Genomic DNA, 24,474 nt, shown 5'->3' with positions numbered 1-24,474 from the left:
TTTCCCTTAAATATATATATATATATATATATATATATATATATATATATATATATATATATATATATATATATATATATATATATATTTATATATATATATATATATATTTATATATATATATATATATATATATATATATATATATATAGTGGGAGTAATAATTCAATGGGCCAGTTAGTCTTCGTGAAGGTATGAGATATGGCACAACGGGAGCATTGTCAACAAGGATAAATATATTTATTTCCCAACAGTTTCCAGTTTCGGGAGGGGTCCTCCCTTCATCAGCGGATGAGTTATACTGACATGAGCTTCCAAACTTCGTTGCTGCCGCTTCCCTCTCGCCTTGAAAAATGTTTGCGAGAGTGAGAGGGAACTAGAAAAAGAAAAAAAAGGAGAAAAAAGACGAAAAAGAAAAAGAAAGAAAAGAAAGAAAGTAAAAAAGAGGAAGAACCACTGTCAACACTGAGAGCGAAGCCAACTGTCCGTCTACATCCACATACGGTTCATATCACGTGCTGTTCAGTTCTTGACGTGTGTTGGGCCACCCAAGATTGTCGCCACGGTGCCGGGAGGGTCCGTGACAGCGTGCATAAAGAAAGGGGTTTTCCGTAATGGGTCGGTCGGCGGGCGGCGTGCGTAAAGGAAGGAATTCCCGTTAATGGGTCGGTCGGCTATTTACCTTTAATCTTCGTCCGTTTCCCTTCAATGGTCATCAAGTGGTAGGCGAACATAAACACTTTGTATGTGCATGTGGAAAAAAAAAAGAAAAGAAAGGACAGTGTACACGTACGAGTCAGTCAGAAAAAGGCATGGTCTCCAGCTATCAATCTTTGTCACCAATTTTCTCCTGGCCTACTTCTCGGAGGCAGTTGAGTTTTCCGGGGTCCTCGTTGATGCCGGCTACTACTGTATGAAATTTTAAAATAAAATATGCCTCATGCTGTTCGCACTCGCGTCTGTTTGAGAAACCGGACTGCAAAAGAGTTACGCTGATATTTTCAAAACTGTGGTTTGGCAGGCGCAGATGCCTAGATAAAGGTAGCTTCGGCAGTGAAGTGGCGTGGTACCGGTGATTATTGAACCGCAGCCGAAATGGCGTGTCTGTTTGGCCGATATATTCTTGTCCACAGATCTTGCAATGTAGCATGTATATTACGTTACTGGAGTCACAATTAAGGCTTTCAGTTATGCAGAATTTGAAATCCGAGAAGTTCACTTTGGATTCACGTGTTGTGACCATCTGTGGGCATACCTTGCATCGAGCTTTTCCGCAGGGATGGCACCCTGATTGAAATTCGGGGGTGTTTGTTTTTGCTCTGACAAGAATGTTCTTAAGATTTTTATCCCGGTGGTACACCACGTGAGGTGGCTTCGCGAAAATAGAAGTTAGTCGTTTGCTTTGCCTGATTATGTTGAAATGGCGGGAAAGTATGTTGTTGATTCGTGGCGCTGATGAGGAGTAAATTAGTACAAGGTTCGTTTGGGAAGTCGTTTTAGATACTCTGTTTGGTTCCTTAATTATATCATTCCTGTTCACGTTGCGAGCACGTAGTATGGCATTGTCAATAATGTCTTCCGGATAATTTTGTTTCAATAAGGAATACTTTAGGTGTTCCGCGTGTCTGTCAAATTCCCGCATATCGGTGCATATTCTTCGGTACCGGTAGGCCTGAGAATATGGAATACCCGTTTTGCAATGCTTTGGGTGGCTGCTGTTGAAATGTAGGTACATTTGACGGTCTGTAGGCTTTTTGTAAAGGTTTGTTGACAAGCGGTCATTTTAGTCCGTGACAGTGACGTCCAAAAAGTTAATGCTAGTTTTGGAAATTTTGTGCGTGAATTTTATTGACGGGTGGCATTTGTTAAAATCCTCTATGAAGCGGAAAAGACTTCCCTCATCATGATTCCATATCATAAAAATATCGTCTAAGTATCTTAGACGATATTAGACGATATTAGAAGATACTTAGACGATATTTTTATGATATGGAACCATGATGAGGGAAGTCTTTTCCGCTTGTCAACAAACCTTTACAAAAAGCCTACAGACCATCAATTGTACCTACATTTCAACAGCAGCCACCCAAAGCATTGCAAAACGGGTATTCCATATTCTCAGGCCTACCGGTACCGAAGAATATGCACCGATATGCGGGAATTCGACAGACACGCGGAACACCTAAAGCATTCCTTATTGAAACAAAATTATCCGGAAGACATTATTGACGATGCCATACTAGGTTCTCGGAACGTGAACAGGAATGATATTATTAAGGGACCAAACAGAGTATCTAAAACGACTTCCCAAACGAACCTTGTACTAACTTACTCCTCATCAGCGCCACGAATCAACAACATACTGTCCCGCCATTTCAACATAATCAGGCAAAGCAAACGACTAACTTCTATCTTCGCGAAGCCACCTCACGTGGTGTACCGCCGGGATAAAAATCTGAAGGACATTCTTGTCAGAGCAAAAGCAACCACCCCCAAATTTCAATCAGGGTGCCATCCCTGCGGAAAAGCTCGATGCAAGGTATGCCCACAGATGGTCACAACACGTGAATCCAAAGCGAACTTCTCGGATTTCAAAGTCTGCATAACTGAAAGCCTTAATTGTGACTCCAGTAACGTAATATACATGCTACATTGCAAGATCTGTGGACAAAAATATATCGGCCAAACATACACGCCATTTTGGCTGCGGTTCAATAATCACTGGTACCACGCCACTTCACTGCCGAAGCTACCTTTATCTAGGCATCTGCGCCTGCCAAACCACAGTTTTGAAAATATCAGTGTAACTCTTTTGCAGTCCGGTTTCTCAAACAGACGCGAGTGCGAACAGCATGAGGCATATTTTATTTTCAAATTTCATACAGTAGTGGCCGGCATCAACGAGGACCCCGGAAAACTCAACTGCCTCCGAGAAGTAGGCCAGGAGAAAATTGGTGACAAAGATTGATAGCTGGAGACCATGCCTTTTTCTGACTGACTCGTACGTGTACACTGTCCTTTCTTTTCTTTTTTTTTCCACATGCACATACAAAGTGTTTACGTTCGCCTACCACTTGATGACCATTGAAGGGAAACGGACGAAGATTAAAGGTAAATAGCCGACCGACCCATTAACGGGAATTCCTTCCTTTACGCACGCCGCCCGCCGACCGACCCATTACGGGGAAACCCCCTTCTTTATGCACGCCGTCACGGACCCTCCCGACACCACGGCGACAATCTTGGGTGGCCCAACACACGTCAAGAACTGAACAGCACGTGATATGAACCGTATGTGGATGTAGACGGACAGTTGGCTTCGTTCTCAGTGTTGACAGTGGTTCTTCCTGTTTTTTACTTTCTTTCTTTTCTTTCTTTTTCGTCTTTTTTCTCCCTTTTTTTCTTTTTTCCTTTTTTCCTTTTTTTCCTTTTCCTAGTTCCCTCTCACTTTCGCAAACATTTTTCAAGGCGAGAGGGACGCGGCAGCAACGAAGTTTGGAAGCTCATGTCAGTATAACTCATCCCCTGATGAAGGGAGGACCCCTCCCGAAACTGTTGGGAAATAAATATATTTATCCTTGTTGACAACGCTCCCGTTGTGCCATATCTCATACCTATATATATATATATATATATATATATATATATATATATATATATATATTAAAGAAATTTAGAAGTGTATACTTAAGGGTAAGGGCTCGTTTTTCCGTGTTTTACACAATATCAAGGAGATCTAACAGACAATAATGCCAAGGAAAGTATAGGGGAAGATATTAGTCCGAATTGTAAGGTATATATGAAGAAAAGTGGGTGAAAACATGACTTGCCGTGGGCAGGATCCGAACCTGCGACCTTCGATTGACGCGTTCGATGCTCTACCACTTGAGCTACCACGACGATATATATATATATATATATATATATATATATATATATATATATACATATATATTTCTTGAAAGTCTTCCTGGATTCGGGTCGAGTTATAAGTCACCAGAACAAGCGAACGAGCAAACGAAAAACGATGCTTTATTGCCAACGTTACGGCTGGGGACCAGCCTTCGTCAGGGCATGACGAAGGCTGATCCCCAGCTTTCGTCATGCCCTGACGAAGGCTGGGGATATATATATATATAAAAGGAAAAAAAGTGTATACCAAAGGGATCGCTTTTCCGTGTTTTGAGAATATATTAATGAGATCTAACAGACAATAATGCATATATATATATATATATATATATATATATATATATATATATATATATATATATATATATATATATATATATATCACAGGGCCAGTTTGTTTTCGTGAAGATAGGGGATATAACGCAGCAGTCGCCTTGTCAGCAAACATAACTATAGATATTTCCCAACAGCTATGTATATATATATATATATATATATATATATATATATATATATATATATATATATATATATATATATGTATGTATATATTGTCACCACCGAATTGACAACATCCATGCAATCGCCCCTTAAAACAGCCAGTATTTTCGCGCGGTGCATTTCTCGTTCGACTATGTTGTTAGACTTGAACTAGCTTTGAGACTTCATACTGTCGAAAACGTGAAATTTACAGTGCGCATTTGTATAAAAACACGCTATATTCAGCTTCTCCAACTGTAAACGTTCGACGCAGTGCTACCCGATAATTTCGTTTTTTTAGGGGGAGGGGAGGGTCCAGCAGGAAGACTAACTTTGGCAATTGGTGGTCGCTGTGAATGCGTGTAAATATTTTAGTATACCCTGAAAAGTTAAATGACGAAAAAAAAAATATGATGATGTAGGGGGTTCAGATTCCCTTCCTCTCCCCTCTTTATTTACGGCCTTTTTCTGCGTGTGTTTCATACGACATTTCTTTTATTTCAGAGCTTTCTGAGCACAGCTAACTTCCAATAAATTGGCTCAGCTATGTTGATTATTGTAGATGCCTAACGAACGAAGAAAGAAAGACTAGGAGAAATCAGAATGAGACACGCCCTTGATATAATTTGCCATATTTTACAAGAGCTTTGTGGAGCTCAAATTCAGTAGATTGGTGTTTCATAAGTCAAGGGTTATGACGTCTTGTGTTAGACATGAATGATGTACAGGAAAAAAAAACTGCATCAAAAAGCGTGCCTGCGGTGCGTGGCTCTTTCAGTACTATTAGACTGCAGTGCCGCCGCCAAGGGCAACGCGGAAGGCGTCAGGCGGTGAGGTGCGGTCACGCCACTCAACACTTCTAGTACACTCTAGTTGAGTTTCGCCTGGCGGAAGTGACGAACTGATCGTGCCATTGCAGCGTGTGCTTGTCTGCTATAGATTGTGTGGGTTTAGCCGGCGCTTCTTTGGTTGAGCGTGCGATTTCTTTTTCCGTGTTGGTGGGCGTGCTATAGGTGCCAAGTGGTTTTGCGTTGTGAGCCACACAGAATTTGCCATATATTCACCATACCAGCGTAAGCGTTTTAGCCTGTCACCGCGGGCGGCGTAGACAGGTAGAGCAAGGTTCAGTTCGGACTAGCACGGTGGGTTGACGTGTTTTTTGAGCGCTCCCGATCGACTGCGCAGAAAAGTGGTTTTGCATGTTTTGAGCTTGCCTTTAAAATTATAAGGGAGGAGTTAAAATTTTTGTAGCACTTATTAAAATATAAAGCTTTTGCGGGGGTCAGTCACCAGGTATTCACTAGTTTGTGCGTGTGCGTGAGTTTGTTTCTTTGTGTGTTTTTTTCTTTTGCCACCCCGTGGGGCAGGTGCACGTACATTGAACACGCAATTTTTGGTAGTAGAGTTTAGACTTTCTCTTTTTCGTCGGGCGGGGATCGAGTTTTGTAATTATCAAGTGAGACAAGTCATAAGGACAATTGGCTCCATAAAGACATGTTTAAAAAGGCTGTAAAGTGTTTAGGATGCGGAGTGAGTTTGAAAATGGACTCCAGTGCAGAAGCAAATAAAAAAGAGGCTGACGCGAAGTGTAGGCAATGTGAGATCGAGGAAAAAATGGAGAAAACGATGGTTGCCCAGAGTGTACTGCTGTTGAGAATCGCCGAGCTGGAGACTGCGTTGGCGACATAGCAAGAAAAAACGAGGGCAATGGGAGAAAGGCTGAAGTCCGCCGAGGAAGCACTAGCCAAGGTGAACAAAGGAGTGGCCGACGGAGAGAACAGTAGGGCACCGGTAACTAGAACGGCGGAGAAGAAAGAGCTAGCAAGTTTGGAAAAAACAGGTTCAGCTGGTTCAATTGTCGCAAGGCCCAGCTTCAGCGAAGTAGTGTTGGGGCTGGGAGGGGACAAAGCAGCCGGCGTCACAGGTGCAAGTAACCCCCAGATGCAGGACGTTCCAGCTGAAAAGTCACAGCATGTGATAATCGCTGGGGTCTCGAATTTAAATCGATGTGCAGAAGCAATCAAAGAATGGGTAAGAGGTAACAAGAGGGTTGCAGTAGGGACGTTCCCAGGATGCAACCTGGAAGCAGTCATGAGGCAAGCGAGCGCAAAACTGAAAACTACAGCTGATAGACGAAACCTCGTGATAACTTCAGGCGGTTTGAACGATGTATTAAATGAAGATACGGCAGGACTAGCGACCACACTGGCGAAAGGGGTCGATCAACATGCGCGCTACTTCTCCTCAGGTACAGATAGTGGTATGCACGATACCGGTGGTACCGGTGCGTGACGGATACCTGCAAAGAACGGTCGTCAACTCAAACCAAGAGATATGGCGGATGAGTCAAGAGAAAGGCTTTGAAGTGGTGGAAATAAACAGAGGTGCACAGGTGTGGTGGTTTTCAACGAGACAGAATTGACCTCAATGAGCAGCTAGGTCATGAGGTGGGTTGGCGACTTGAAGGACGCGCAGTAGCTCTTTGGGGGGCATGCGGGCCCTTCGAGATGCACGGTAGCTAGTAACGAGGAAAACAACCAGGGAGTCTTTTGACAGGTGGTGTGGACAGTTACGATTCCAAAGTCGCACCAGTATCTAAGATAGGTAGAGACCGGGGCAGAAATAGACGTAGCCATGAGCGCCGAGCCAATTCAGATATAGGGTATATTAACATGCAGGGTGGCAGGAACAGGCTGAAGTGGGAAGAGATAGAAGAAGAGTTAAGGGGAAAGAGGCTGATGGTATACGGTTTTGTAGAAACACATCTTACGGACATGTAACAACCTCCTAACAATCTGACACTCCTTGGTTTGGTGTACTTGTGGACGGGAAAAATGGCCAGAGAGGAAAATCAGGCAATGGTAGAGTGTATATCAAAAGACATTGAGGAGTTGGGAGGAGAGTGCGAGATAATTATACTAGGAGATACGAATGCGCACATAAAAGATACAGATGAGTATACCAATCCGACAGGCAAAATGATCATGGATATGTGTGAAAGACATGATTTGATCATTTGCAACAGTACCAAGAACTGTGAAGGGCAAATAACATGTGAGGTAGGAAGGCTGCAGTTGACGATAGATGACGCACTGATGTCACATAGGATGTATGATAAGCTCAGGGGAATGCACATATATGAAGGTGGCTCCAGAAGCCTGGGTAGTGATCACAAACGTATCAAGCTAAGTTTTGAAAGAGCAGTGAAAGGGGGAAGGAGAGAAGCTGAGCAACTACAGGAAAATTTTTATTCAGAAAGGCAAATAAAAATAGCTACCAAACAAAGTGAGAAAGTAATCACTGAGGATAATAAACAGTGTGGACATACACGAATATATTTAGACTGTTTGAGCTAGAGCTTGCTAAGGCACGTGGCAAGTCACGCCAGAAAAGAAGACACAAACTCAAGAGTTGGTGGGATGAAGAAGTTAAAAGAGCCATAGCAAAACGTCAGGAAGCCTCTAGGGAACTTAGACATGCTAAGCAGCGGAGTGAACCGACAGATGATGTTGAAAGAAAATGGGGAATCTTTCTAAGCTGTAAAACGGATGCATCCCTTCTGATCAATGAAAAGATTAGAAGAAAGGGAGCTCAGTGGCTGGCTGAAGTACACAAAAAGGATAGAAAAGCAGCTGAGAAATTTCGGAACCATCTAAACTCCCTAAGAAATGAGACGAGCCAAAAGCAGAGGTTTATAGCTACAACTCAAGGTGCTAGGCTAGAAGGGGACGAAGCTATTTAATATATAAGAACAAGGGTGGCAGAAAATTTTCAACAAAGAATTGCTTTGCGGACCACAATAGACAAGGATGAATCAAGTGGCGCAATCGCCCCCTTTTTACAACAAGAGTGGGAAAGGGCTGAGAGGAGGGTTCCTAGTAATACATCAACAGGCCGAGATGGCATTCCAATTATGCTGATAAAAACATTAGGTCCGAAGTCTAAGCAGGCTTCGAGAGAGGCAGTGAGCAAAATAATAATCGAAGGTGAAGTCCCCGATGGATGGAAACTTAGCAGGATGAGCATGACCTATAAAGAAAAGAAGGACAAAGCTGACATAAATAACTACAGTCCTATAATAGTGACATCAGTGGTCTACAGGCTGGCGATGCAGATTAAAAAACGAAAGACTGCCGGCATGAATAGAGGATGAGGGGGTGCTGAGAGAACTGCAGAATGGGTTTCGGAAACACAGGAGGTTGGAAGACAATCTGTTCTCACTGACGCAGTGTATCAAAATAGCAGAAAAGGAACACAGGCCCCTGCGGCTAGCATTTTTGGATATCAAGGAAGCAACCATAGCGTGGTTCAACAGGACTTGTGGGGAATACTGGACACACTAGGAGTGGAAGATGGAGTAACTAATCTTAAAGGATATCTATAAAGGTAACAAGGCAGATATAAAGTGGAAAAAACAGGTATCTAAGCCTACAGATGTAAAACGTGGGCCTAGGCAGGGGTGTCCTCTGTCACACTTGTTATTCATGATGTACCTACAAGGATTAGAGGCCAAATTAGAGGGAAGTGGACAGGGCTTCAACCTCTCTTTTGTCAAATAAAGAAAACACATTGAACAGGCACTACCATCATTGATGTACGCAGATAATATAGTGCTAATGGCCGACAACGAGGAAAATTTGTAGAGATTGATGGACATCTGCGGTAATGAGGGAGATAAGTTATATTTCTGATTCAGTAAGGAAAAGTCAACAGTCGTGGTTTTTAATGATTATGAAGGTAGTCAGTTTAGAATACAGAAGGTAACGCTAGAGATAACAGATAAATACAAATATCTGGGCGTATGGATAAGCAATGAAGCCGGGTACCTAAGGGAACACGAAATATACGTGACGACGAAAGGTAACAGGAATGCAGCAGTCATGAAAAATAGGGCACTGTGGAATTACAATAGGTATGATGTTGTGAGAGGAATATGGAAAGGTGTCATGGTTCCTGGGCTGACGTTTGGCAATGCGGTCTTGTGCATGAGATCAGAAGTTCAAGCAAGATTAGAAATTAAGCAACGTGGAATAGGTAGGCTTGCTTTAGGAGCTCACGGGAATACACCAAATCAGGGAGTACAAGGTGATATAGGATGGACATCATTTGAGGGCAGGGAAGTTAGCAGCAAGATAAAATTTGAGAAGCGATTGAGAGAAATGGGGGAAGAGCGTTGGACTAGGAAGGTTTTCAGCTACTTGTACATGAAGAATGTCGATACAAAATGGAGGAAGCGAACCAGGAAGTTGACTGGTAAATACTTAGAATAGCACGGGGCAAAACCAAAAGGAATTATCGGTTAAGAAGAAAGTTAAGAAGACGGAGCCTGACATGCGGAAAGTCGGCATGATTAAGATGTCTGCACTAGAGATCTATCGAGCTTTTAAGCAGGAAATTGCCTAGGAAAGGATCTGTTATAATACTCGGAGTAGTTCTCCCCTGTTTGAGGTGAGGACGGGAGAATTGCGAACCAAGACATATCGGGCCAAATACGAAGGGGTAGACACGGTATGCAGTGCGTGTGGAGAGGAAGAGGAAACTGCCGAACACTTGATAATGTTCATTAAAGGGCTTCACCCTATAGTTCAGGATGCTGGCGCAGATGTTTTCAAAGCACTTGGGTTTAGGGACAGGGAGGGCAAAATAGACTTGAAGCGTTTAGAACTAACTAGGAGGAGGTTATCTGATTGGTGGCTAAAGTCAAGGCACGAGTGAAAATAAACCCCTCACTGCAAAGTGCAAGTCCTCACCCACACTATTTAAAGAGAAAAAATCTAGTTTTCGGTTCACAAAGTATTACGGCTTGGTGGCATTATACCACCGCCCAATCTAAAAGGTACAGCCATATCAATCTATCCATCCATCTATCTGGCGGGCATTATGTGCAATCAGGCAGTTTCAGGCAGCGTCAGGTAAATTTTTACGTCACACGTAGAAGCGCACTTGGTTTGGTTCCGGTTTCAGTATTGCGGTTTTCCGGTAATATTTTTTTCAAATTTTCTGAGCATTTATGTTATCGGGCACGTGAGAAGAGTCTCCAAAGAACATAAAAACACCACTATTCAGGCATGGTAAAAAATTGCCGGAGTTCGCCTTTAAGGAGGAGGTCCTACCCAATAGTCCTACGGAAGGGGAGCACATAGTTGTAGCGCTAGACCTGAAAAGTGCTTTTGAAACTATGTCGCACACACTTTTACTCGAAGAACTAGAAAAGGTAGAATGCGGAGAGAAAGAGTACAATTACATACGTTTCTTCCTCAAAGATATGAAAGCCACGATAGGAATAGACAACATCAGGTCATCGAAATTCCACTAGCCAGGTAAATGTACACCTCAAGGGGCTATATTATCTCTTCATTTATTTAATGTAGGCATGAACAGGCTAGCTAGGAGACGGAAGCAAATTCAAGACTTAAAACTCTCGCTATATGCGGACGGCATCACGCTGTGGGTGACAACAGGCCCTCTAGGGTACAAAGGGAAGGTCCTACAAGAAGCAATACAAGCAGCTAATGAGTTTGTGGAAGAAAGTAACCTGTTTTGGATTGGACTAACAGTCTATGAATTGGTAACACAGTGATCCAGGAAAAACAAAGAATCCGAGTCCTAGGTTTACGGCCACAAGCAAATCATAGAGCCGATATCACAATCAAAGCGCCGAACGACCACCAAGCAGATAGCTCAGATAATAAACAGAGTGGCGAGAAAAGTCAGAGGTCTAACGGAGATGGAAGCCATCTGACTAGTACACGCGTTTGTTGTCAGTAGGGTCACATATAGCCTGCGGTATCAAGAGCTTAGCCCTATAGCGAAACCAAGGAAGTGATCGTGATCATACGGATGGCGTATAAAGTGGCCCTGGGACTCCCACCCGGCACATCCTCTCAAAAGCTACAAGCACTCGGACATTATAACAATTTCGAGGAGCTGAGGGCAGCGACTATGCTAGGGCAAAGGGGGCGCCTGGACCGCTCGAAGGCTGGGACACGGGTCGACCTAAGTTTTTCTATACGACCACATTATTGTGAGGAGGACCTCGTTTCTGTACCCGATACATTGCGGGAACGAGTGATAGTTTTTCCCATTCCGAAGAACATGAGTCTACTTTATCATTGCGCAAGCGTGCGGCTAGAGCGAGACAGGTCTGTGTTAGCCCCAGTGCTATTCCTAGTCTATATTAATCATATCGCCTCTGAAATTGATCAAAGAATCACTGTCCGGCTTTTCGCTGATGATTGTCTATTGTACAAAAAAATTGATAGCCCAGTTGATCAGGAGTTACTCAGTGACGCTCTTAGGACAGTAGAAGAATGGTGCGACAAATAGAAAATGAAAATAAATGAGAATAAAACTGTTTTGTTGCGCGTAACAAATAAAGTAAATAACACATTCTAGTTTAATTACACAGTGATTTCCTTGGTGCTTTCTACTGCTGACGTGCTGAAATACTTAGGCGTAAATATATCCACGAATTTAAGCTGGTCTTACCATGTTTTCAAAATATGCAAAACTGCGGAAAAGAAGCTCTGGTTCTTGCGACGGAAACTGCAATTAGCCTCACAGTCAGTAAACCTAACAGCTTATTTGACTTACGTTCGGCCCACGCTAGAGTATGCCAGTATAATCTGGGACTCTCATCAGTCAGGGTTAATTCAGAGACTGGAAAGAGTTCAACGACGAGCAGCAAGGTTTATTCTAGCGCGATACTCTCGTACAGATTCCGTCACCGAAATACTCGGTTTGCTAAACTTGCCCACGCTTGCTGAACACAGGCGCATAGCAAGACTAAAGTTTTTTTTTACCTTCTTTCTAAAAACAAATTCAACATCAATAGCATTAAGTACATGATAGCACGACAAGGTAGAGCATTGCGAAGAATCAAAGATGGTACTTTCGAAATACCTCAGATGCACATTAACAGCTACGCGTTTTCCTTCTTTTCAAGAACCGTTAAAGAATGGAATCAATTGGCACTACAAACGTGAGAAAGTAATAGTGTAGAACAGTTTGAAAGTAACCTAGTAGGTCATTAAAAACGCACGCCTTTACGCATGCTGTCTATTCAGTGGTTGTCCGAGTTCAGTTGTTGCATTGTGTTGTTAGCTTTGTATTGTTTGATCGGTGTATGTACAGATTATTTCGCATGTACTGCTGGGTGTTTTTGTACGGTAATGGTCGGTTATATTTTCTAACATCGCTTGTTAACTGTGCATTTATGATGTCGTATAATTTAAACATTTATACAGGAACTATTTCGCTTAAGTACGCTTATGTTTTCTTGTGAGGGGTATCTTATGTACGGTTTCTTATGTAGTATGGTTTCTTTCTTTTTTATGTATGCTTGTGTTTTTTTTTCTGATTTATTATGGATTCTTATTTTTTTTCTTTTCTCAAGTCCCACGATGTTGACCATGCAAATGTCTCGCTTTTACCCACCCTGTAACGACCGACAGGCCAACAGCATGAGTAAAAAAAAACTCATTAAAACCTTTGGTGGGCACCATGACGTAATATACACGGACGTGGCAAAGTCCACTCATGGTCACGTTCTAAAGGCAGTAAATTACTCCGATCATTTCAATATAACCATCTCGGCCTCAGTGCGAACCCTTTGTATTAGCACAGCTGAAGCATCTGCCATACCATTGGTAATTGAACAAGCAGACGCAAGTGGGTACTCAGTAGCAGTTTTGACAGACTCGCAAGCGGCTTGTCGAATGCTTATAAACGGACCTCTACCCCGACTAACCCTTATCCTACTAGGCTAGGTACTTCACGAATCCGTTAGCATCACATAGTGTCCGTACACTCGGGGGTCCCAAGAAATGAACGGGCGCACGAACTTGCTCGCGAGCTAGCGAACCAAGCTTACGACGCCCCAAGTAAAATACCAAAAGACAACTACTCACATGACATCCTGGAGCACCAGCGTCACGAACGGCAAAATATACGCGTCTCCTCATCCGCAGAGTCGGAGTAGGAGACGCTCGCAAATACCGAAAGATACGGACAAACACCTATCCGCACTTGGCACTATGGCACGCAGTGTGGCCAATTATGTACGCCGGTCAATTCCCATGGTGCGGGAGGCGGCTATCTCTTCCCCACATTATGTGAAAATGCATGTCCAGGCCACAAAACATAAATTCTCCGCCGATACATACCTTACTGAAGGGAGCCCTGGGAGGCCGTTCTCACTCGAGCCGACCTGGAGACCCTGAAGGGTCTCTTGAATTAAGCTGAACGTACAGCAATGGCCACTGGAGTCCTGGACTAGGAACCCACCCTTTCCGCTCCCTCGTCTCTCTTGTTTATGAATAATTGTTTGCGATCAGTCAATCCACGCAGTGATTGTTTCTAACTTTGGCTCCTGAACGCGGGAAGGAAACTTTGGACGGCTCATTTCTTTGGTTGACTCAGCATTAATGAACTCAGCAAATAACTAAGCTTAGAAAGCTATAAGAAAAATTTATTTTGCTCTTTAAGTGCATTGTAATAGTTGCGATACTGATGTGAACAAATTAAAGTGAATTAAAATACAAGTTGGTGCTGGCACTGAAGGAACCTGTGGCAATCGAATACGAGGCCCACGATTTAACATCTGAAAGTCACAGGTTCGGTCCCTTCTAGGGACAACCTGTATTTTGGTCCCCTTTCTATTGTTTATATCTATCGGAATAATTACAATATACTTAAAAGAGCACGATTGCCGTACGTTGCACTTTTCATTAGCTGATTTCCATTAACATTGGCCTCTACGTGCTGCATACCATGGTTCCTGTTGGCGTCACTTATGTGAAAGTTAAGCTATGCTTTATTTCTGCAAGTTAATATATCTAAAGAAAGACCAGTCTATGACGAACGAGACAAATGAGTTTCAAGCCAATTCAACACATGTATTCTTGAGTCGACCAGTCTTGAAAACAAACATTACTCCTCCAAGTGAACACTGATTAGCTGAGTGTTTCTATTGCCGGCAGCGACACGTGATATAAGCAATACTCTCATTTAAGCTGTTTCTCTATGACATAACGTGAAACGATGTAGCAATTATAACGGTACCGTTTATATGTTGGTCAGGAATATTGATTTTTTTGTAGATAGGGCAATGTCTGATAGTGAAAATATAAAAAAATTCAGTGCGGCCCATGAAAATGCGAAATCAAATGCACTATCTTACACTCTGAACGCACGAGTGCTATCAGTGTCCAGCGATGCGGAGCATGGGTTAGGATCAGCACGGCAAATTTCAATCGACCCATCTGCTCAAAGCTAACTCTCGTTGTTTCATGCTCGTTGCATGAAACAGCTCTCGTTTCACGCCCAACACCCATCCTAATCCGGTGGCGTACAGTCGTTGTTACCCCGACAAATGCAATAAAAACACATGCCAATTATGTGACGACCGGGTGGATGTCGGAGGCATCCCACGGGCTTGCCTCCAGGTGTTTATGCAGCGCCGCAAAAGTTTTACTGAGGAACAGTGGGCGGCCACATCACTGAGCCTGCTGAAAATGCTGCCAAGACCCGAAAGATGTCGGCAACAGTTTCAGCGGAGACCTAGTCCTCAAGTCACTGCACCCGATGAAATAATCTCTCCCTCATCTCTTGATACTAGCGAATGCACGTCATTTAAGGCTAAAACTCGTTTAATTTTTCTTCACTGACACTATCACAAAGAATTCACACACTGAGGCACGTTTACTAATCACGCCGCGTAGTGTACACGGCTGGTGCACGTTCAAAATTTCCAAATGGTCTGAGCTTCTGGAGCCCTCCACTACATCGTGTCTCACTATCAAATCAAGTACTTGGCACATAAGAACCTCGCGCAGAATATTTAAGCAACACCTAAGCGAAGCGACAATCGAACGCTGTGTGTCATCCTTACCTCCAAGGTTTTGCGTGAGCATGATGATGCTTTCCGGCCACGAAGCCGTTTCTCGATTGACGTGATACTTCTCCATGAAGAGCACGTACAGGTACCCCGTGCTTGACTGGGTCATACAGAGAAGGAAGGACACAGACATGGCCACCACCGGTATGCTCCAGCAGCAATCTTGAGGAAGAGGCACCGTCATCGTTAAATCGACTTGAATCACGGCTGCTGATTTGGTAGACGGATACAGCGGCTCGTAATGTAGCAAGCGAAGGCTGAGGTTAACACTGCGATGAGTTGTGGAGACGTGCTTTCTCCAGCACGTACACCAGACTACTACTCATATTTACTTCACGATAATCTGCAGTAAATTCGGCAAAAGTTTGCTGTGTGCCATCTCATTTCTAACCAATGTTCGAGTTTTTAGGCTGTCATAAGGATTCTCGTATGAGTGTAGCCACTCACTCCCGCGTGTCATGCGTCACTCACGGTGCTTCCTATCAATACACCACTCGAGTTATTCCACGAACTGCGCAGGTCGCCAGTTGTATTTGGATACCGTACAGTAAGCCTCGTCTGGTAGTCGACGATATAACGAACGGATCTCACTTGGGTCAAGTGCTGCACCCAAAACCACGCGATGCTGACGAGACGGCTTCGATAAGGTCCTCACGCTAGTGCAACTGTGGTGCCGTGCATAACACGCAGGTGTGTCATACAGCTCAAAGGGCGCCTCTTCTGTAAAACTTTACGACCTCTTCCGCAGCGCTCCCATAAAGTCACCCTGTTATCGCCGCCACGAGGTGGAACACAACGGGTGCAATGTCGAAACGCGTGGAACAGCCCCCTGCACGTCGAGTTGAAGAGCGCCGAGCAAGGCGCCTCATTGAAAAGTACCTAGCAATAAACGCGTTCCTCATAGAGGCTGAAAGCTGTTTTAACAGAGCGTCATTTTTACACGTGCCGCTAGAAACAACGCATTTGGAAAATGCCATACAATACTGAAGCCTGAAACGCAAATTTTACTTGAATTTTTTTGCTGTTCTGCTAAAGCCTGATTTCATTTGTGCCACAAAAGAAAGAAACATTGGCAGAATAACAGGATAACGATGCGCCTAGAAACAGACATGCGTAAACGTTTCAACAGCTGGCAGAGAAACGGTGACGGTATGCAGAGGGCGCTTTCGCAAGGCCGGAGCCAATGTCTTTGGTGCAAACGAAAAAAAAGCGAAATACTGTTATTTGCGAAACTGTAGTAGAGAAAAATGAAAAACTTTCTTGCGTGTATTCGTGTGCTTTGTAACCTTGTTTAACGAGGACAAAGTTTCAAGTGGCTAATATGGGTGGTTACTTCCACAATAACAATAGACGAGAAGCAGAAACGAAAAGCCTTCCTCGGCGTTTTACGAACCGTTTCTCTTTTAAAAGTGAAGTATTTCTCAGGGAACATCGGTGACATTGAGCGTCGGTGACATTGAGCGTATCTATCTATCTATCTATCTATCTATCTATCTATCTATCTATCTATCTATCTATCTATCTATCTATCTATCTATCTATCTATCTATTTATCTATCTATCTATCTATCTATCTATCTATCTATCTATCTATCTATGTAGCCGCTTACGCCCCACCGTCTGGTGTAGTGGCTGCTGACTCCCGGTCATGGGATCGAATCCCGGCTTCGATGCCTGCATTTTCGATGGAGGCGAAAATGCTGTAGGCCCGTGGGGTCAGATTTAGGTGCACGTTAACGAACCCCAGGAGTTCGAAATTTCCGGAGCGCTCCGCTACGCTGTGTCTCATAATCATATTGTGGATTTGGGACGCCCTTACAAGAAAACTTGCATCCTACCTGCAGAACTTATACAGACCAATAATCACCCGCAATACGGAATATGTGAAGGCAAGTGACAAACCTCCTGTCACCCCCTGTCACCTCCGAGTAGGCAATTGGTACACCCGTTCTGCAGAAATTCTGCAGAGCATTTGTAGCCGCGCAGGATGCAGCATTCCTGCAGAATATCTGCGGAACATCTACAGGAAGTCTACAGAAATTCTGTAGCATTTCTGCGGAATACCCGCAGTGTTTTGTCCCGGTGAACTAAAAGTAATTAATAGCTTCTATTTGCGTTAGCCCAAACATTCAATGAACAGGCAGCGCGGAAGGGTAATATACCTTTCAGACACCCAGCAAACACGTGCCCAACACATAAACACAACAACAGCAAAGTAAACCCCAAATGCATATTTACTCGCACTTTACAACCTAACACCGAGCAACCGGTATATATAGCCATGGTATTTTGACCAGTCATTGAGTGTCAGTAGGAAAATTCTTATGCTTCGAAATTTCACAATTATATGTTGCCAAAATGCGTGCAGAATTATGGCGGTTATGAGGTAACAATAAAATACACAGATCTTTGAGTCTACACTGGTCTTATATGCAACATTCTTTTAAATAGTAACATTTAATTACCAGTTGAGAGGCTGTCTCATGTAAATGCAGGAAAGCCGCAGCCTTTCTGCAGACAATCTGCAGACGAGGGCCGCTAGCGTGACTGGTGGGTGACTGAAAGGTGAAGCCCCTTTAGTTATTAATATAGAATGTGTCATGACCCACAATGTATAGATGTATAGGAGGTATTCACTGCTGCCGGCCCGCCAGGTGGCGACAGTGAGTGGCTACTTCCGGTTGCCATAGCTGTAGTATTAAAGCTAGCTCAGCAGGCTCAGCGGTGCGCCAAAGGACAGTGAGGTGTACGGTAGCCGCTATGTTATGCTTCAAAACGTGTTTTTTTTTCCTTTAAGCTTCGTTTTTTCTGGCAAAATAGTAAACTGCGCTGTGTATGGATGCAGTTCCCGCTCGCGAAAAAGTGGGAACAGCGGAAATGTGGCAGGGCTTTGTTTTTTCTGCCTTCCTAAAGTGATCACTCGCAATTGTGCGTGCACAAAGGAATTATCCATTCGGAGGAGAACGCAATGGCTTGCTCGTATCAACCGCAAGAACATCTACACATCGACCACGGTGCAGACCACTACAGAGTGTGCGGGAAGCACTTCATTTCTGGTAAGTCCTAAATGTTCGCAGGTCGTTGTACCACGTTCGTTTTCGGTCGCCGTTGGCGACCGTAAACAGCTGCTGGGCGTTTAGGATATATATCTTACCGACATCACTACTTTACGCAGGTCATCCGGAATATCTGATGGACGAGTCCAATCCCAACTGGGCGCCGTCGCCTCATTTGGGGCATGCAAAGAAATGGATGGCAACGCTTGCTATCGCGGTATGTCTGCCCATTGACAAATTGTCCACCCTTAAATGGTTCTGAATTCAGAAAAGCTTTTAATCTCACCAATAAAAAGGAGATTGGTGGTTTTGCTTTTCTCCAGTAGCTGAATGGAAGTTTCTTTCCAGGTACGTTAGGAAACGGTGACGAACAGAGCGGTCGGCAAGTCCCCTAAAGGAACTGCATTTGAATCCACCCAAAGAAACCAGTGCTGTGCTTGATTCGCCTGTGCCCGCCGAAAATGAACTGCCTCTTGCTGATGAGCCTCACATCCCGAAGTCTCCAGATCAAGAATGCAATAACGGAGGTGGTATTTGCATAAAGTTAAAATTGCTTGTGTTTCATTACACTGTAACAGTACCCTTATGGCCTTTTTAATGAAAATAGGCGAACAAAAGTTTTGAATCATCATGCTAGACTGCTGTATTTTTGATTGTGCTTTGCTAGGTAGATTGTGCACTGTTGAGTGAATTTTTCAGGGAAGGTAGACCTTTCTCAAGGGACGGACTTGACAATAGAACAACTAGAGAACCTAGAGAATGAGAATAGGCGCCCCGCCGCGATGGTCTAGTGGCCAATGTGCTCGGCTGCTAAACCGAACGTCGCGGGTTCGAATCCCGGCTGCAGCGGCTGCATTTCCGATGGAGGCGGAAACGTTGTAGGCCCGTGTGCTCAGATATGGGTGCACGTTAAAGAACCCCAGGTGGTAGAAATCTCCGGAGCCCTCCACTACGGCGTTTCTCATAACCATATGGTGGTTTTGGGACGTTAAACCCTTCATATCAATGAGACTGAAAATCGGCACCTGCTTTCAGAGATCGGGGAAGTGAGAAACAAATTAAACAAGCAAATAATCACCAAAAACTGCCTGAAAGAAAATGAAGACATGCTGCAGTTCTACACGGGACTGCCGAATTTCACTGTTTTGATGTCCCTCCTTGAAATGCTCAAAGCAGGAATGGAACGAACAAGTCGACACAGCCTCACCCTTTTCCAGGAAATGCTAATATTTCTCATCCGTCTTCGTTTGAATGTGTCAATGCAGGACCTGGCCTACAGGCACTCACCTTTTTACATTGATCTAAGGAGTGCTGCGCAGTGTTTATTATTTTTTACCAGTGCACTCTGTCACGGGCAGTGTGGTGTTGCATTTACAGCATCCGTTGCCATCTGCAGGTTCAATGTATCCCAATTTACTGTGTCAATGGTCTTCAGCACGCGGATTGACGAGGCCTTTGTGCTCCTCGACCAGGCTATAAAGTGGCCAGGATCCGAACAGTTGCAGCAAGCAAGGCCTATGGCATTTCGACAATGTTTTGGTAAAAGTCTAGCCGTAATACTTGACTGTTTTGAGGTGTTTATAGAGCGACCACTGTCCTCTTGCCTAGATCGCACACGTGGTCGAACAATAAACGCCCCACTCTGCACTGAGGTATCTCATCGGCATCACCTAGCAGGGTGTTATTTATTTATTTATTCATTTATTTATTTATTTATTTATTTATTTATTTATTTATTTATTTATTTATTTATTTACAGATACTGCAATCCTCATGGGAGGTTTTAGCAGGGTGGAAACACAGCATATCATTGAACAAATGCAGGCAATAAAGCAAAACAGGGTAGAACAAATACATGTTACGCGAACGAATACAGTGTTTTAGGCTATTGCGCGTACAAAGACAGGCACTATACAAAAAATCAACCAAATAATCAAAAACTCAGCAAACAGAAATACCTATTATGAAGGAGGTGATACGTTGCTACGTTTATTTCTCGTGGATGCTGTGGTCAGTCAAGTGACATGGTGATAACAGAGAAATGTGGCGTGCTTAATAATCTCCAGCCTGGGGATTATGCTTTGGCAGATAGGGGCTTCACCATTGGTGAGTGTTGGACTACACTGTGCAAAGATTGCAAGTCCTGCTTTCAATAAATACATGCCCCAGCTTTCAGCTAGTGAAGTGGAGAAAAGAAAAAAGCTTGATAATCTGAAAATTCATGTTGAAAGAGTGATTGGACTGCTCCGGAATAATTAACGCACACTAAAATACACACTGCCTGTGGATATGCTTGCGTCAGAGAAGGATGGCGCCACTGTGCTTGACAAAGTGGTCTTTGTTTGTGCAGCACTGTGCAATTTGAGCAACTCTGCAGTTCCGTCTGGTACACTGTAAAGAGAGACGATGTTCATGATTTAGCTTTTTCAGATGTTGTTTGTTTCATACAGGTAATGAGAGGAAAACTAAATGCTTATATGCATAAAACATGTTATACTTTTTTGCATTTCTCTTTATATTCAGAACAGAACCAACTTCCTCGGGGTGCTTTGTTCAGCTTAACATATTTGAAGTGGAATTACACATACTTGCAGGTAATACTCTCACACATTACAATTTTATCGCATTTCCTCCCGCAACGAAGGGCCATCCAGCGGCTTGAGGAGGCCCTGGCAAAGCAGAAGAAAAAGGGAGCGGAGTAGCCCGAGTATCCAACGCCTAGCCGGAGCACAACGTCCTCAAGATCTAGGCCCTGAGACTATAGCACTGTATTAGCCATAGTCTTCAGATAAGGAATACCCGCGCCCTGCGTGGCCGGTGATTTCCTGCACGCCGGATGCGTAAATAAGTGTTGTTTCTCTCTCTCTCTCTGAGAGCCCGAGTGAGCACAGCTTAAGAAACTGTTCATGAGTGGGAGTCCGAATTCAGCTGAGGTTAATTTTGGTGAGTCTGAGAGAGTCCAAAGCACAATATGTATTTCTTGAGTGATTCCAGGTGAGTGTCTCTTTCTTTTGCCCACCTAAGGTCCCATCTAGTCAAAATCAGCATTACTATTACTATTATTTGGATTCACATTTATACTCAAGTCTACTCACTGGTTTCCCAAAGCCATTTCGTTCACACGCCATTACAATATTTGATGCTCAGAGGTGTGAATTAAGTACAAAGGTGTCTTGATGCTTGCAGTAACGTGATCTCCAACACTATATAATTCACCCCTCTCACACATACCCCTGCGGAAGCATGTAAGTTTTGTGAACGAAATAAATAAAAAAAAATACGGTACCTGTAGCTCAACTGTGATGCTTTCAGCCAGCTTGGAGCATTGCTTCATCATGGCACTCCATGCTTTGGGTTGATCATCCTGCTGCATGTCTGTGAGTACGGCACTTGTAAATTTTGTTGCAGCCGCTGCAACAAAATTCACTTCATCTTCATCGCTCATAAATGCGCTCATCACTTCATCCCTGAGGGATGACGTGATGAGCGCATTGCGGGTCGAGGGATAGCACTGCCGGCTTGCTCCCACTTTGGTGGCAGGCTGATAAAAAGTTTGACCTCTCTTCATCGGTGGTAGGTTCAACGTGCACCCTGCGCAGTTTCCCACGATGTGGTGTTTCACCCTCCATTACCCGTTTTTTTTTCATTTTCGAGGAGGAAAATCTCACCTCTGACACACGTTCGGCTTCAACAAGCGGTACAGGTGGTGGTAGCCATGCATTTTCTTTATCGGTGCAAGCTTGTTCATCTCGCCTCTTCACAACAGCCTGTATGTAAAACAAAATAGTGCCAATGTGAGAACAGGCTTCCCCTAAGCCAGCCTTGCATGTACCTGTCTTCTTTCATACATACCCGTCTTCTTTCAAAAGGAGCAAGGGGTGCAGTGGTTTCTCACTAAGGGACTGAGAATGAAGAACCTGTACAAAAGGGAGAATAAGGTGGTGAGAAAACAATTATGAAAGCTTTTCCTTAACCTAGGACCACTTTCGGACAAGCCATGCAGGTGACACTTGCACATAAACAGCACTGTTGTGCTTCAGGCAACCATTTACCAGTGAGCTTTATCAACCCACCAGTACACGCACATTCACCAGAAATGTGAGAGCGAACGTGCTAGCACAATACACGAATATTAGTGCCTCAGCAGGTAGATGCTATGTTCATACTGCACACTTGTAGTGGCAAGTTCGAGTTTTTCTGGGCAGAATTTGATGACCTTTTCTTCAGACGCTGCCCAATTTTCTTTTTCGTCGTCCTCTAAACCGAAAAATATCACGTTGGAACGTCTTAATCTGTTTTCTGCATCGTTGCATCTGGAAGTTATTTGTTGTAACTGACTTGAGATATCATGCAAGGCATTTTGAGAAAGAACTACTTCAGGGGAAGCTGGATCGATTTCACCGGTTTCAAGAGCAGTTACTTTCGCTATAAGATTCTGGATTTTTCCATTAGTAGTTGCTTGTTCCGCCTTAATACCCTGAAGTTCAAGCAAAACAGACTTCAGTTCAGTACGCAGTTTCTCAATTGCCCCCAAAGCCGATTCGAAGGCAACACCCTCTGCCTTACTCATCGGGCCAAGGTTCGATTCAACATCGCCCTCCAGCAAGAGCAGCAAGTGAACAAGGGAAGAAGATATGCATAATGAACAATTCAAGATATGTTTTTAACGCAAGACAACTCTAATGGGCACGACACCGCAATAAGGCAGTAATTGTTCGTTTTGTAACACACGGCATGGTTCAAGTAACTAACCTGGAAGAAGATCATTTGTGAGCAGCGCATGGCGGAAGCAGTGCCGTGCCCGATGGTGTTGGCGGCTGGCTCCAATTTGTGCTTTGCTCCGCTTGCGTCACCGGTAAACATGCCCAATCCGGGTTGCCAGGCGTTGGAAGCGGATGCATCCAGACCCGGCGGGGATCCGAGCAGGATCGGACTAAGCGGTGGTGGCTCGTCGAAGTGCAGCGGGAAAAAGCCAGGCAGCCAAGAGTGTACGGTCCATAACAGTGTGGCCTGGAAGAAGATCATTTGTGAGCAGCGCATGGCGGAAGCAGTGCCATGCCCGATGGTGTTGGCGGCTGGCTCCAATTTATGCTTTGCTCCGCTTGCGTCACCGGTAAACATGCCCAATCCGGGTTGCCAGGCGTTGGAAGCGGATGCATCCAGGCCCGGCGGAGATCCGAGCAGGACCGGACTAAGCGGTGGTGGCTCGTCGAAGTGCAGCGGGAAAAAGCCAGGCAGCCAAGAGTGTACGGTCCATAACAGTGTGGCCTGGAAGAAGATCATTTGTGAGCAGCGCATGGCGGAAGCAGTGCCGTGCCCGATGGTGTTGGCGGCTGGCTCCAATTTATGCTTTGCTCCGCTTGCGTCACCGGTAAACATGCCCAATCCGGGTTGCCAGGCGTTGGGAGCGGATGCATCCAGACCCGGCGGGGATCCGAGCAGGACCGGACTAAGCGGTGGTGGCTCGTCGAAGTGCAGCGGGAAAAAGCCAGGCAGCCAAGAGTGTACGGTCCATAACAGTGTGGCCTGGAAGAAGATCATTTGTGAGCAGCGCATGGCGGAAGCAGTGCCGTGCCCGATGGTGTTGGCGGCTGGCTCCAATTTATGCTTTGCTCCGCTTGCGTCACCGGTAAACATGCCCAATCCGGGTTGCCAGGCGTTGGGAGCGGATGCATCCAGACCCGGCGGGGATCCGAGCAGGACCGGACTAAGCGGTGGTGGCTCGTCGAAGTGCAGCGGGAAAAAGCCAGGCAGCCAAGAGTGTACGGTCCATTACAGTGTGGCCTGGAAGAAGATCATTTGTGAGCAGCGCATGGCGGAAGCAGTGCCGTGCCCCTATGATAAGAAAGTGCTCGTTGTGCGACCGAAAAATCGACGCAATGTATACGCAGCTGCCGACGCAACATGCATCGTAAAAAGTTGTTCGCATAACGGGCATATTTAGCAACTACACTGTGCGATCACTGCGGCACACAACGCCAATAAGGGAGGAAATGCGATAAAATTGACCGTCGCTACTTCTAAATGTCGGCATACCACCACTACTACATATTCCCCTACACAGTCATGAAATTATTGAAGTAACGCGGCGATTAAAAAAAATCACTGCTCGGGTTCACACCAACGTTT

General features: G+C 44.4%; 1 protein-coding gene across 1 annotated transcript in view; it reads right to left on the bottom strand.

Moving 5' to 3' along the window:
• Positions 1 to 16,227, bottom strand: part of LOC142804010 (uncharacterized) — an 89,898-nt gene extending 73,671 nt beyond the window's left edge. Inside the window, exon 1 of the mRNA XM_075890476.1 lies at positions 15,284 to 16,227. Within this exon, the coding sequence (XP_075746591.1) occupies positions 15,284 to 15,473 (190 nt within the window). The 5' untranslated portion in view covers positions 15,474 to 16,227. The remainder of the gene's footprint in view (positions 1 to 15,283) is intronic.
• Positions 16,228 to 24,474: the final 8,247 nt, after the last annotated feature.

Source organism: Rhipicephalus microplus, chromosome 3 (genome assembly GCF_043290135.1).
Source record: "Rhipicephalus microplus isolate Deutch F79 chromosome 3, USDA_Rmic, whole genome shotgun sequence".
Classification (NCBI taxonomy): Eukaryota; Metazoa; Arthropoda; class Arachnida; order Ixodida; family Ixodidae; genus Rhipicephalus; species Rhipicephalus microplus.
This window is presented reverse-complemented; position numbering and strand designations above follow the sequence as displayed.